This window comes from Rhinolophus sinicus, chromosome 9 (genome assembly GCF_057876585.1).
Source record: "Rhinolophus sinicus isolate RSI-liver-muscle chromosome 9, RSI-T2T, whole genome shotgun sequence".
Lineage (NCBI taxonomy): Eukaryota > Metazoa > Chordata > Mammalia > Chiroptera > Rhinolophidae > Rhinolophus > Rhinolophus sinicus.
In genome coordinates, this window is record NC_142509.1 from 27,297,181 (window position 1) to 27,310,859 (window position 13,679).

The following is a 13,679-nucleotide window of genomic DNA, read 5'->3' on the forward strand; positions in this document are numbered from 1 at the left end:
TGCTTCTGGGAGTGTGGTCGCAACCAGCGACCATCCCCGTGGGACCCCGTTAGAAATGCAACTCCCAGGCCCCAGCCTGGAGCTGCTGAATCAGAGATGCACCCGAGGCTGTTTCAGCGGCCCTCCAGGCCTGGATGCGGGCTCACCGGAGAACCCCTGCCCTGGGGGTGCTTCTGGGTGTGAGCCGATGGCTCTGCTCTGCCGGTTCTGGATCCTCAGACAAGCTGGATCACACAGTGAGGGGACTCCACCTTTCCCAGACTTCTCCCGTGGAAAGACACCTGTGATGACCAGGTCCTGCCCGACCCCTTCTTCTGTTTGGGAGAAGAGCCCCAAGTCACCAGCCCCGAGATGACAACTGTTGGGGTCTGAGTTTGGCCCTGATGAACCCAGGTATAAATCTATATTCCACAGTTCCCCATGCGAACCTGCACAATAGGTTTTGCTCTGAAATTAAAAGGAGACCAGTGGCCTGTAAGAGACTGAACTAACTCCAGGACCAGACCACCTGGGAAGAGGTGAGAGCACCTGTGCTTGGCTGGCTTTCATTGAATTTGAAAAATTAAACTTAAGGAGTAAATACATCGTGACAAGATACCTGGCACTGATACCCTGATGCAGGATTTCTTGTAATAAAGCACAGAGGATGAAAAAGTCATCATTCCTGGAAACTGATAAAACGTCCAGAGCACAAGCATATTCAATACTGTCTCATTAAAGACGGGGTTATGTTGGGAGAACTTTCTCAGAACTTGGACAGAGTTATGTGGGGGCATCAACTAACTGATGGAAACACAGCATTACCACAGACACTTACAGAGCCTGTTTATTGCATAACTAGCAGGCACAAATTCCAAAACGATTTTACAACGCTTAAAGGGTTGTACAATAATTAATTACAGGAATAGAATGTACAATAAAAACAAAAAATAAGTACAGAACAATGGGTGACATGGCTAAAACACATCTGAATAAAAGGCATTTCATTTTTCCTATGCAGCATTTTCTTTTGTAAAAACAAGGGAGACCTTCCACCGGGACAAGGAAAGAATGAAAACGGTTTGGAAAACTCACAGCTGCTGTGAGGACAAACACACGCCAGTCTCACTCTCGGTTCCGCAGTGTGAATCTCTAGAGGAATTGGATAACAGCTCCTGAGTTGTGCGTTTCCAGTTCCAATTACGTGAAATGCTGTATTTGATCTTTGGGCCTGATTCATTGTTCTTTGGCAAATAAGAACTATTTGCATTTGAGGCAGAAGATAACTTCAGTTGAAGGAGCTTAGGGGTGGAGCTGTCTCCTCTTCAGCAAGTGCCAGTTTTGTAAAGTGCACCTCTGTCCTATCAGCTTGGGGAGGGGGAGGGGGATTTGAGAATAAAGGGTAAAAAAATGACATTACAGAACACAGACATTAGTGCAAGGCTATGGAACCCCTGTGCAAAAGGCGGTGAACAACCGTTCAGACAAGGTGCGATCTGCCAACAGGACCAGAGAACATCTGGCACCGATCTCAGATGAGGCCGGGGAAACGTGCAGGGCACTTCAGGAGAAGGAAGACTTGCAGCCCTCCTCTCACCGCACGTCACTCCCCCGGGAACTTCTTTCCGGAGTTTTGGCACTGGATTAACAGAGCAAACTTCTGTGGTGTTCTTAGACCTGGAAATGCTTTCTTCGTCCCCATGTTCCTTGACTTTCTCTAGGGGCACAGAAGCAATGTCCTCCATCACAGGTCTTTGAGTGTTCAAGTGAAGACGCCACTTCACCCACTGCAGAGACTCATTACTCAGAAGCCCGTCCTCCCTGGGAGGCCAAAGGCACCAGCGCAACACTGCTGCTGGGCCTTTTCGGAGGACCCCACGTGGGCTCAACAGGAGGGTGGGTGTTTGCGAGAAAGAGGAGGGACAGCTAAATACATGTCGCGTGCAGAAAAGGTTATCAGACGGTGCTGGAACTTAAGGTAAGACGTCCTTTGAGAAGGCATCCCCTCAGCAGCCGACAGGAGCACGGCACTTAGGGTTGTACAGACAATCAAGTGGATGAGTCGTGTGGAGATGTGGACCCTTCCCCACGCGACTCAGTGTAGCAAAACCCAGCAAAAGCATTCACACACAGTGACTCAGGAAACCAAACACCATCGTCGTGTTCCTCTCATGACAGCTTACGGTCAAGCTATAAAGGTGACTGTAAATAGAACAGTTCTGTGAAAATACAGGCTTATTTAGCATGGATTTAGGCAACTCTGATTATTTTGATTCCTTCACGTGTGTAAATGAGCAAAGTGGGACAGAACATATGGGTAAAACAAGGACTAACAGCAACTTAACAAAGGTAGGGAGGCCACGTTACAGGTAAGGCTCAGAGGCTAAACCAGGTGTGACGAGGGAAGCCAGGCCCTCACACTGCAGTTTATAGGGTCCCGGGGAGGAGGCTACGAGCTGGTAACCTCGAGGCCACAGCTCACCCACATGTGCGCTGTGAAGATGTTTAGATCGGTTGCCAATATTTATACACAGAGAGATGGCACAAAAAACATCCAGATTCCCGGTGTCTCTTGAGAAATGAAAGCTCTGGCAATGCCAGGCCCACTTTTGCACGTGGCAGCATGAGTAGAGCTGGGGAGCTGCTGTGCCCACGGGGTGTGCCATGGGCGCCCTCACTGTCCTCACCCCCCCCTCTGCACTTGGCTCACTTCATTCCCCTTCATCTCTACTGCGTGGCCCCTCTGGCCTAGGTCCGGGTCTGAGCCACACCCACGCAACATGGCTGCAAGAAGCAGGGAGAGGAATATGCATTAGCATTCAGAACCAGAAAGGTCTTTTGAGCAACTCAGAAAACAATCTCAGTATGTTCCAGGACTTAAACATGTATGCTTTCGGATAGCTGGTGGGCAGCTAGAACCGCCTCTCTAAGGCATTCTCGAAAGTTGATGTCTAATTTTTAAGTACCAGTGAGGTAATGGAAGAGAAACAAACTCAGATGATTGTATAAATCTTACCTTATAAGAAGTGCTTAAAGATGACGCGCTCTGCAGAGCAGGTCGTGTGAGAAAGCCTAAAATGGCTACAGAAGTTAACTGCGTTTGGATGAGAGGTACAATACAAGGTCAGGGAGTAGATGATTTCTCTTCCACGGTTTGCGGCAGTGAGAGCAGAATGGGGTGGTACAGACTGAGTTACGGCCTGGGAGGCTGACGCTCCTCTTTGCTGCACGTCAGGAATGAAACATCTAGTTTCCTGTGTAAGGCAGAGCCGTGGCCTGACTGCGTCATAACGTGCTGGTCCTCCTACCCGGACGTGACCAAATGACACGTGCATGGAGGGTGAGCGCTTGGTTACCAGACGCCACGGAGACTTCAGGATGACAGTAAAATACAGAGACAGAGGATCAAGATAGAAAAATTACAGAACATCTAACGTGATAAGAAGAAATGGAGTTAAAAGAAATGGAGCGATGCATCGTTTCCTTCCAAGAGAGATCGTTACACTATTTTTAGACAGTGGCAAAGTCCTGTCTCTACATCCACGCTTGGAGATCCTCCAAACTTAGAGAGTCTTACAATAGGGTGGAAAATTTGCTTATTGCACAATGCTTGGTAGGGAACAGATAATATTGATTTCTTTTTTTTTTTAACCCAACTGTCTCAAGAAAATGTTTCACTAAAAATCTCATTTATAGTTTTAACCACAGGCAGAGAGTTTTAAGGGCTGGAAAAGTTCTAACAAACTTGAAACGAGGAAGCTATGCTTTCGGATGTCTATGATCTTTAACTCAATAGTCACTGACAGCACGACAGGACATCAGAAAGAAAGCTGGCAAACAGGCACAAAATAAGGCAAGTGGGTTAAATTAATAGTTGAAAATTTGTTAGAAAACATGCAAAAATAATACTGAGTTTTTTTTAAAAAAAGTTTTAAACTTTCATTAAATGTTTGCTTCTATAAAAATCGGAAGAGTTCCATGTCTAAATTTGAAACCGGACTTGGAAAAGCCTAGAAAATAGAAGGGCCAGCACTCCACTGTTCAGTTGTTGTTCTCTTTGGTGGTGATGGTGACCAGCTGTTTGGCGGCCTTGGCGATGTCATACGCACACTGGATGACCTGCTGCGTGACCAGCTGGATGTCCGTGGGCGGGCCTGAGTCCCCCGGGAGGGTCTTCTTGCATTCTGACTGAAGTCGATAGGCACTGGACGTCAGTAAGGGAAGGGAAGTCCTCACCATGTCAGACTTGGGTTTCTAAACAGAAAACACAGCCGTTCGCCAAGAACTGCAGGGTAGACATCCAAGAGCAGGGACAAGCATTCTTCTGAAAACAAGCTATTCCATAGACAGCAGTTTTTTTGCACTTTTTCACAGGGGGTGCTCAGAACACCCCAAGCATTGCCAACCCCGGTGTGAGAGATGCTGAAGGACTCTGCCTCAGAGGTCAAAGTGCACGCAGTGTCATTTTAGTCATCTGTGCTATTCTGAGGCAGGTTTTGAAAAATATTAATCCACTACGGTGAAATATTCCAGAAAAAAATTTGTTTTATTAATGCTTTGCTATTTTAGCACAGGGCTCAGGCATTCTTATAAAACCAATATTCATGTAGAACAAAAATATTTCAATGCCCTATATCACCGTTTGCATATTTAAGACTCTTTTTGTGCTACAAAAAGATTAATATGATGTAAAGGTCAAAACGAAATTTCTTGCAGTTCATTTAAAAGGATCTGAACCAAGTAAGTAGGGAGTGACTTACTTTGGGGAATAATGCTGCCATTTCTGTAACAGCTATGTGTATCCTCTCTGAGCATGGAATATAACTGCAAGAATAGAGAAGAGGTTATTTAAAGACAGTAAAAATAATTCAGAGAACACTCAGGGGCTAGCACAGGTTCCATTTATTTCCCTTAACGAAGGGGTTAAGGCACAGCCAGCTGCTGTGGATCCCGCACAAATAGAAGAAGGCACTAGGTTTTAAAGCAGGGTCCCCATACTTTTTTGAAAGTTCATTCAATCTGATAAAATCAGTCTCCAGGTAAGAAGCATAGGCAGCATATACTACTAGCCAGGTGAGGCCATAAAACAGTTAATCGATGAAGATATTCACACCTCCTTAAGTTGATCTTTTATTTCTCATGTTTCATCTTCCCAATTTCTTGAAAGTGAAACAGGGATTTCCATGCAAAAGGCCACGGAAGTTAAAAATAAAGAAGTTACAAATATTCCTTAGAATTGGCGCGTACACCTCAACACCCATGTCTTAACCAAGTGACACTTCTAATCTGCTTCCATTCAATGCATTTGAATTATTGAGATGTCAAAAGCTTTACTTCAGATAAAGAGGAAACACTGAGGTCGGCTTCACATACTTGTTCAGACACTTACCCACTTTCTCATGAAATCACCCTGACTTTGTTTGTAATAAAATGCTGTGAGCAGTCATCACTCTGCTTGGTGACAAGCTCCAAGAAGACAAGCACATTAAGTCTACCTGTCCTCGTCCTTTGTTCCAGGCCACAGGGCCTCTTAAGGGCCTGAGATGACACCATGAGAGCTGAGGCTGCAGGAGCGCTGGCCGCATGCCAGGCTCCCTCCTCAGTGCTTTGCAGAGACCCCCCCGTCATCCTCCCAACAGCCCTATGAGGTTGGCACTATTATCTCACCCATTTTTCACATGAATGGGAGCGAGCTGAGATCAACCCTGGCCCTCCAGCGCCTGAGCCCGGGACCCTCACTGCCACACCACAGGCCTCGCCTGGCACCAGAGAGGCAACTGATTCACCTCTTTTTTACAGCAAGCCTCTTTCCACTGATGACTGGTGATTCTGACTTCTTAAGGGATGAGAATTGAAAGAAGTGAGACTTTGGTTTCATTCTTGACTCTTATTCTTAGCATTATGACAAGCAACACGGGGGCTAGTTCCCTGGACCTTAAAAATGTTAGGTTTCTGCCCTGAGTAGTACGTGTTACAAGGCGCAGAGACAAAGACAAATTGAAGATGGTATTAGTGACAGTTCTTAGATACCACATTGCCACCAGACCTGGGTTCTGCTTCTAGGAGAACTGACCCACACAGCCCAGCAGGGACTGGGCCATGGCAAAAGCACTTTTAGGAGCCTGTTTGTAGCATGTTGGGAAATATGGTGTGAATACACAGTTTGGGCTTGACACGAGAACCCATGTGGTGTGTTTTAAAATTTCCCTTGTAAGATACAAAACCAATGCTGTTTGGCATCCATCCTAGCATGTAAAGCCCTCAAGTGACACACTACCCCCATATTTTATGTCATGAAGTTGGCTTCTGCTTAAAGATTGTCATCAGCAACCTCTGTACTTCATCTTTGTAAGAAATCTAGTATCAAAACTACTTTAATAAAGATTGCCTACATTTTAATGAAACCATTACATTTCAAGAAAATGGTTTACATGATCTCAAAATGCCTTCAAACAGGAAATCCTGACTTTTACTTTTGTTAGCAATTAGAACTATACACCATGTAATAACAAAAATGCCAACGCATGAGTTATTTAACTTGCAAACACGAAGGGGCAACAACCCATGTGGTCACACAGATGCTCAGAAAAAAAGGCAATGTCCACAGCAACCATTGTATCAGACATAAGTGTTTCTAAACAGTATGTCCATTAATATCACAGTAACTGAGAACCACACCTAAGAGTTTTATGTTTTGCTAGGTAGGGTTTTCATTTTGACCCAGAAATATAACTCCCCCTGCTCCATAGAGAAGACATTTTTCCTAAGGACAGCTCTCAAAAGCTCACTATAAGATATTTGAGGAAGTCCTCAATAAGCCACAAAAGAAAGCATGTAATTTAATGAGAAAGTCTTCCTCCTCTTCCAGAGAGAGTTCATGTTCACAACTTTCGAGTATCTTTCCTCAAAAATGCTTTTGTGCATAATATGTAGTAATCCCGAATTGTGTAATTGTGTGCGAGTGTGCGCACACATGCATGAGAGAGAGAGAGAGAGAGAGAGAGAGAGAGAACAAGGCTGGAGGCCCAGGGGATGGGACCAGGCTTAGGCAAGGTCAGGGGCTGGGGGAGCTTGCTTGGCCCAGAGGACCAGGACCAAACCTTAATGTGCACACATGAGCTACTGGTCTACTTAGGATGGACGTAAGCGATGGCTCAACAAGAGGGAAAGACATGGGTTTAATTAGTACAACGCAAGGTCATAAATGGAAGCGTCTTGGATAGGTAAGTAACCGGAGAGTTTACCAAAACATTGAACAATTTGTAAAATATAAATTCTCTAGACCAATTCTGGTTTAAAGTAAAAGAATGAGCTAATGAGTCAAATCGCTGCATCACTGTCTCACGGTCTTCAAAAAAAAACAATCAGATCATGGCACTTATTGAATTTATACATTAAAAAAAAAAAAAAAACAGGGCTGGCCCGGTGGCTCAGGCGGTTAGAGCTCCATGCTCCTAACTCCGAAGGCTGCTGGTTCGATTCCCACATGGGCCAGTGGGCTCTCAACCACAAGGTTGCCGGTTCAACTCCTCGAGACCCGCAAGGGATGGTGGGCTCTGCCCCCTGCAACTAAGATTGAACACGGCACCTTGAGATGAGCTGCCGCTGAGCTCCCGGATGGCTCAGTTGGTTGGAGCGCATCCTCTCAACCACAAGGTTGCGGGTTCAGCTCCTGCAAGGGATGGTGGGCTGCGCCCCCTGCAACTAGAAAACAGCAACTGGGCCTGGAGCTGAGCTGCGCCCTCCACAACTAAGACTGAAAGGACAACAACTTGAAGCTGAGCAGCACCCTCCACAACACAACTGAGATTGAAAGGACAACTTGACTTGGAAAAAAGGCCTGGAAGTACACACTGTTCCCCAATAAAGTCCTGTTCCCCTTCCCCAATAAAAAATCTTAAAAAACAAAACAAAAAAAACTTCCCCTATTGTACCAAGCACCATATTGCAATCTTTGAAGCTAGAAATGGCCTCAGGGCAGATATTTATATTTTTGACAACTATCAAAGAGAGCAATGCAACATAAGCACTTTTTTTTTTTAGTTTGAAATGTAAGCATAGCACTTGTAGGGGAAATGGAAAGTGAAGCATGTTGTTCAATGGAGGGAGAGAGCACCAGGAAACGAGTTCATCTGGTACTGAGATCATTTTAAAGACTGTACTTGAAAGCCATGCCACATTTTGCTTTAGTAATAAGATAATGAAGTTGCTTGTTGCCAAGGCTGTGGTGGCTGAGGGAAGGAACCTGTAGCCTGTGAGGCATGAAAGGCGTGCGATACAGAGGATGCCTAAGAAGGAAGATAAACAGCTTATAATTTTCATGGAAGGAGGCCAAGAAATTATGCAGGTTCCTCTTTTTCTCTGAGGATCCTCCAGCAGTCCAGCCATGAAGACTAACTCTTATCCTTCAATAAACACTGACTCTTCCTCTCCTACCGGGTGGGACATAATGACACTGGGAGAAGTCTTAGCTGGATAAAAAAAAGGGAAAAGGGCAGGAAAAGGGAAGGTTAGCACGGCAGTGTCAGGAACTCAGAGAACACAAAAGACACTGAGACACCTTTACGTGGAAGAAGACAACAGAGAGGAGAAAGAAGGAGCAGCACTGTGGTCCCTGAACAACTCGTTTGTGCAAGGCACAGAGAGAATTCTTCACGGAGGACCCTAACCTTTGCTGACCTAACAAAAAGAATGAGATTGTTCTTCGGTTTTGACAGAACTCGGTCGTTTTCTTAAACTCAGTGGGGTGATGTTACACAGTGTTTTATCCATGTGTCTAGATCAGGCCGGCCATGTGAAACTGGGACGTCACCCAGAACAGTTAACAACTTACCAGAAGTTCTCAGAGGACCAAAGGATGAATTAGAATTAGTTTGTAAGAAGGAACTCTGCCGACAATATGGTTCTGCTCAGAGTGAGCAGATGCTTCTGTCGCGGGCAGACTTATCTGGGTGGTGATTTGATCAACTTTGACTTGTAAACGGCTTGTTTCTTAGACTTTTACACACACACACACACACAAACACACGCACACACACACAGGAGACAGGTAAGAAACCAGGTTCATCTCAGGATAGCTTTTATGTCAGCAGACTTATTCCTAGCTGAGGAGAGCACAGGGAGCTGCAGTGGTGGGAAGAATCAAGTGCAAGTTCTCAGGTAGCTTCTTCCCCCTCTCCATCTGGAATTAGGAATATCACCACCCCAGCTGTGCTGGAATTTTATTCCTAAAGGCATTTATTTTCAGAGCACTTCATAACAAGATGAAACCTGAAAATACCATGTAAGAGAAAAACTCCCACATTTACAAATTTGTTCTTAAGCCTGTTACATAACCCTGAATTTTTCAAAAACCTTTAAAATCAGCACATTAAAAAAAACCAATTCCCTGATCGTAACTGGATCAGCATGTCTTCCAGAGCATGCCCACGCATTCTCCCAGGCAGGATGTTCAAGCCCCCTTACCTGTCATGTTTATTTTCTTGGGCTGCTCTTAAGAGCTCCTGTATGTTTTTGGTGATCTGTTCAGTTTTCCGGATGACGTCCTCGGTGCTGGGGAGAACGGGGCTTGGGGCTGTGTGGGGTTCTGCCACATCTGCTGCGCTGTCACCTTGCCACAGCACACTCCTCTGCCTTCCCTTCCTGCTTGACCTGTGAACATTGAAGAAGTGGTGAAATGCAGCAGGAGCTTATCAGCTGCTTCTCTGTGCTTAGGAGCCACTGCCTGTGCATCTGCTGAATGCACGAGCAGGTTGCTTTTGTGGTTTCCTTTATCCTGTCTGGCAGGAGCCTCATGGTGAGGGCGTTTCTTCAACAGGTAGCCACAGCTCATATGGAGGCTGTTTTATTCTACCGTGGGGCTGGAAATTATGAGTCTTGCAGAAAAGGTAAAGATGGGGAAAGGGAGGGAGTAACTAGAATGGGGAGGGTGTGTCGTTTTAAAAGCATCCCTAGTTAAATCAGGTCCTTGGGGTACAAATGCAGACTATAACCTAACATAGACTTAATACATACAGAGACTCAGACATGTGTATAACATGCAGTTAAAAGAAAACAAAATAAAAGCCCCTGTCGCAATAATGTGATATGAGAACCGGGGTGTGAACTGTGTACTCTGTGACCTTATGCCTCAATATTTTAAGACCTTCCGGGTCTGAAAGCAGTGAAAAGGGGTGCAGGCGATGAACTGCATCTCCTGACCACGGCCTGCTGGGTCTCCGGTTTAGGGGCCCGACCCCCGGGACACATCCTTCCTGCAGATGTACCCCATGTCATCTGGGTCTGTGTCATTAGGAGTGTTGTCATAGTCACTTTCAGGTGTGCTGTTCTGCTTCTCCAGCCTGGATGCCTACAAGAGACAAAAGGCGAGCCCGTTAGTTGGGAGGACGAGACCCTTCTTGGGGGCCTCCCCGAGTCATTACCTGTTAGGCTACACAGCCTTCACGCCCCAGACCTCATTTGGGACAGGAGCCAGCCCTTTATTGAAAATTTAGTAAAAGATGACCAGTGGATCCAGAAATGGCTTCTTTCCTTCTTTGCACCATTTTCTTCTTAGCTCAGTGGCTACTCCATGAACAGATTCTTGGTACAAACGAACACAGACACACAAGGCAACACACCCACATTCAGTTCTCTAAGGAACATGAGTTGAACTAGAATGACAACCATTGAAACAGAAAACATGCCAGCACTTACATACCCATAGGCCTCCAGCACTGGAAACTATGTGTGGATTATCTAGTCTAAGGCCAGAAGAGAAAAGGAAGGGCCCATGAGAAACCGACCTACCCAACGCCAGAGTCAGTAGAACCGGACCATGAACCCAGGTCTCTCGTCTCCTGCTATCTTCAATATTTCTTGCCTCGGGCTAAAGATCCCCACTGCTCAAAACACGCATGGCTCTCTAAGAACAACCCTCAGAGATGGTTTGTGTGAGCCACACGAGAAAACCAGTGTTGTTCATCTATTGCCACATGTTGTTTGTGAATCAAATGGATTAACCCAGTGTGACACTTGGTTTCCAGCCACTTTTATCTGTTTCCCAAAACATCGAATGCTTAAAATACAAAGATTTGGTACAACTGTGGAGATTCAAAAATGGGACACAGATTCAACACAGCAATTCTAAGAATGTTTCGAGCAAATGGTGGCACTGCTAAGTTTAGGGCCTTCCAGGACGACAAAATTTGAAGAGGACCACATTCCTTTGAAGGCGGCTATGTTAGTTCTGGAGTGTTTAAGAAAAACAATATTCCTTCAGCATTTATTTTATCCATAATGTTTGAGAATTTCTTCACCTAGAACAGCAATCAGTCGAAGCTGATTTAAACCAAAACTGACCTACTGTAAAATCCAAATATAAGCTATTTCCAGCTCTATGCCTTCAATTTAATCTAAGTTAATCAAACATGTGACTAAGGAATTTTACTGAGGCTACAATAAAATGTAGCTAAAGATACAGCTATACAGTTGACTCTTGAACAATGCAGGTGTGAACTGCACAGGTCCACTTACATGAAAATTTTTTCAATTGACCCAAACAGTTCAAACCCATGTTGTTTAATTGGTGATTGGACATCTTCACATGCAAAGGGCACACTTAAGTTATAAATGGGTTTTCGAATGCTGGGGTGTTGGTGCCCCTAACCCCTGTGTTGTTCGAGTGTCAACTGTAAATGAAGAGCCTCGTTTAAACATATGGAGACCCTATAACCTCATTTAAAAGAGTGTCTACTTCAGAGCAAGTCCGTTTAAGGAAGTCTACATAAAGTCTAATATTTGCTCCTTACTGATAATGCTGTCTGGCCCCCTGGAGGCCCTATGTGGACAGGCAAGGCAGCCAGCCCCCCGATGGGAAAGACGCCTTGTTCACGTCACATTTTGCTCACTAGCTCCATGGCCCCTCTCAGGGCAAATGCTCTTTCTCTGTCTGCTGAGGTCTTTTCCATTCCCCCCAAAAGTGCTCTATTTGGTCCTAGCCACTCTAACACAAAACATTTACACTGGGCTCCTAAAATTCACTATGAAGTTTACTCATTCAAATTCATCTGGCAAACGATTAAAAGTGTTAGCTTGGAGCCATATGAAAAGTCTGTAAAGCTAAGTTCCACAAAACCTGCTACAACTTTTAAGATCCCTTTGTTTACATCTCCTACCAGCAAGCAGTTGTACTTCACTTGCTGCCTTATTTTGACCTGGCCATAGGAAATCAATCAGTTATTGGCTGCTGGAAGTCTAGATGGAAGACCAAAGGCAGGCACTATATCCAGTGCACACAGGCTCTTCCAGAAGTGATCTCAAAACAAAAACCTATCTCACCTTTCGCAGGGAAAGTTTGACTAATCTTTAAATTTCTTTTCCTTTAATCTTTATATATACATTCACACACACATGGATGAATGTTTGCGTGTACATGCACACACACATATATACATAAATGTAGAAAAAAACTTCCATTTTAGCAAATATTCTGGAAAATTCATTCAGAGTTGCTCCAGGGAAAAATAAAGAATATAGCATTAAGCCCAGAAAAATCCTACATTTTTATAATGGGTCTTTTTGCCTTCCTTCATGTAAATTTGATAATTACAAATCAAATGCATCACCCCCACAATGATCAAAAGTACCACGTTTCATTCAAACGTTTTAGAAGAGTAACTCATACATCTAATAGAAGTACTCAGGAGATGTTTCTCAAGTGCTGAAAACAATGTATAGCAGTAACCACCCCGGAAATCAGTTACTTACGCATTAAGTCCAATTTTCATTGTTGTCAAACGAAAACATGTACAGGATTTCAAATTAGCCAGCATTTAATTTTGTGACAATTACTGTAAACATGCAGAGCTAAGATCTATTAGTTAAAAGTGCTGCTCTCTCAAAGCTGTTAATAGAAAAATCACCTTATAGCTGGTGCTGGTTCAGTTTATTTAATAGATTTGCAGTTTTTTCTGAATAGATGTTACAAAACCCTAAACTCATAAATGATGTTGTCAGGGACAATCAGAATTACCAACTTTAATGACTTAATTGCTAATCTTGTATAAAACTGTTTCAGCAAGCAGTCCTTGCAATGATTCTCAAAAGTACCTCTCCCCAAATTTATTTTAAACAAATTTCACAGTAGATAAAAGAAGTTTACTTCACTCTTATTAACAAAATTTCAAATGAGGTATTTCACTTCTGTTAACTGTCCCTTATTTTAACTAAAATATTGTAATAAAAACACTGCAGTTCCATATCAGAACTGCTCAAAAAACTAAGTATCATAAATCGAGAATTCTTTTTAATAGACTTCGAAAGTATAGAAAGGAACCCCCAGAGGGCCTCGATGAGCCACATGGCACTGGCAGTGGGAGAGAACGATTCTCCATCATTCTACTGACATGGAGGGAATGGACAAAGGCCCAATGCGAACCCCAGCACATCTGCAAAGGTGGTCCCTCACCCACCACCATGTTACCTCCTCTCACCTTAGCTGCGCTCTCATTCTGTTTAAAAAAAAAGAATGAGCTGGGACCTGAGTTGCAGGTCTTCAAACTTGCTGTGACTTTCCCAGCTTGCCGTCATACACTCTTCATGCATGAAAGTGTTTTTTAAACTGACAGTGGTTTGGGGAGCCGGGATGTCACCTAAGTCCCTAGGGCCCTTTCCCTGACTTACCAAAAGGCTGGGTATAGAGGAGGTGCTTAATAAATACT

General features: G+C 44.3%; 1 protein-coding gene across 8 annotated transcripts in view; it reads right to left on the bottom strand.

The window, feature by feature from the left end:
* Positions 1 to 808: 808 nt before the first annotated feature.
* The window catches only part of GIT2 (GIT ArfGAP 2), a 44,788-nt gene continuing 31,917 nt past the window's right edge, over positions 809 to 13,679 (bottom strand). For 7 of the 8 annotated variants that reach the window (XM_019757455.3, XM_019757451.3, XM_019757462.3 and 4 more), the window contains 4 exons: positions 10,245 to 10,327; positions 9,445 to 9,630; positions 4,740 to 4,803; positions 809 to 4,233 (listed from right to left, as the gene is read on the bottom strand). In XM_019757455.3, the coding sequence (XP_019613014.2) occupies positions 4,021 to 4,233; positions 4,740 to 4,803; positions 9,445 to 9,630; positions 10,245 to 10,327 (546 nt within the window). In that variant the 3' untranslated portion in view covers positions 809 to 4,020. The remainder of the gene's footprint in view (positions 4,234 to 4,739; positions 4,804 to 9,444; positions 9,631 to 10,244; positions 10,328 to 13,679) is intronic. The other variant, XM_088800967.1, reaches the window with a different exon arrangement.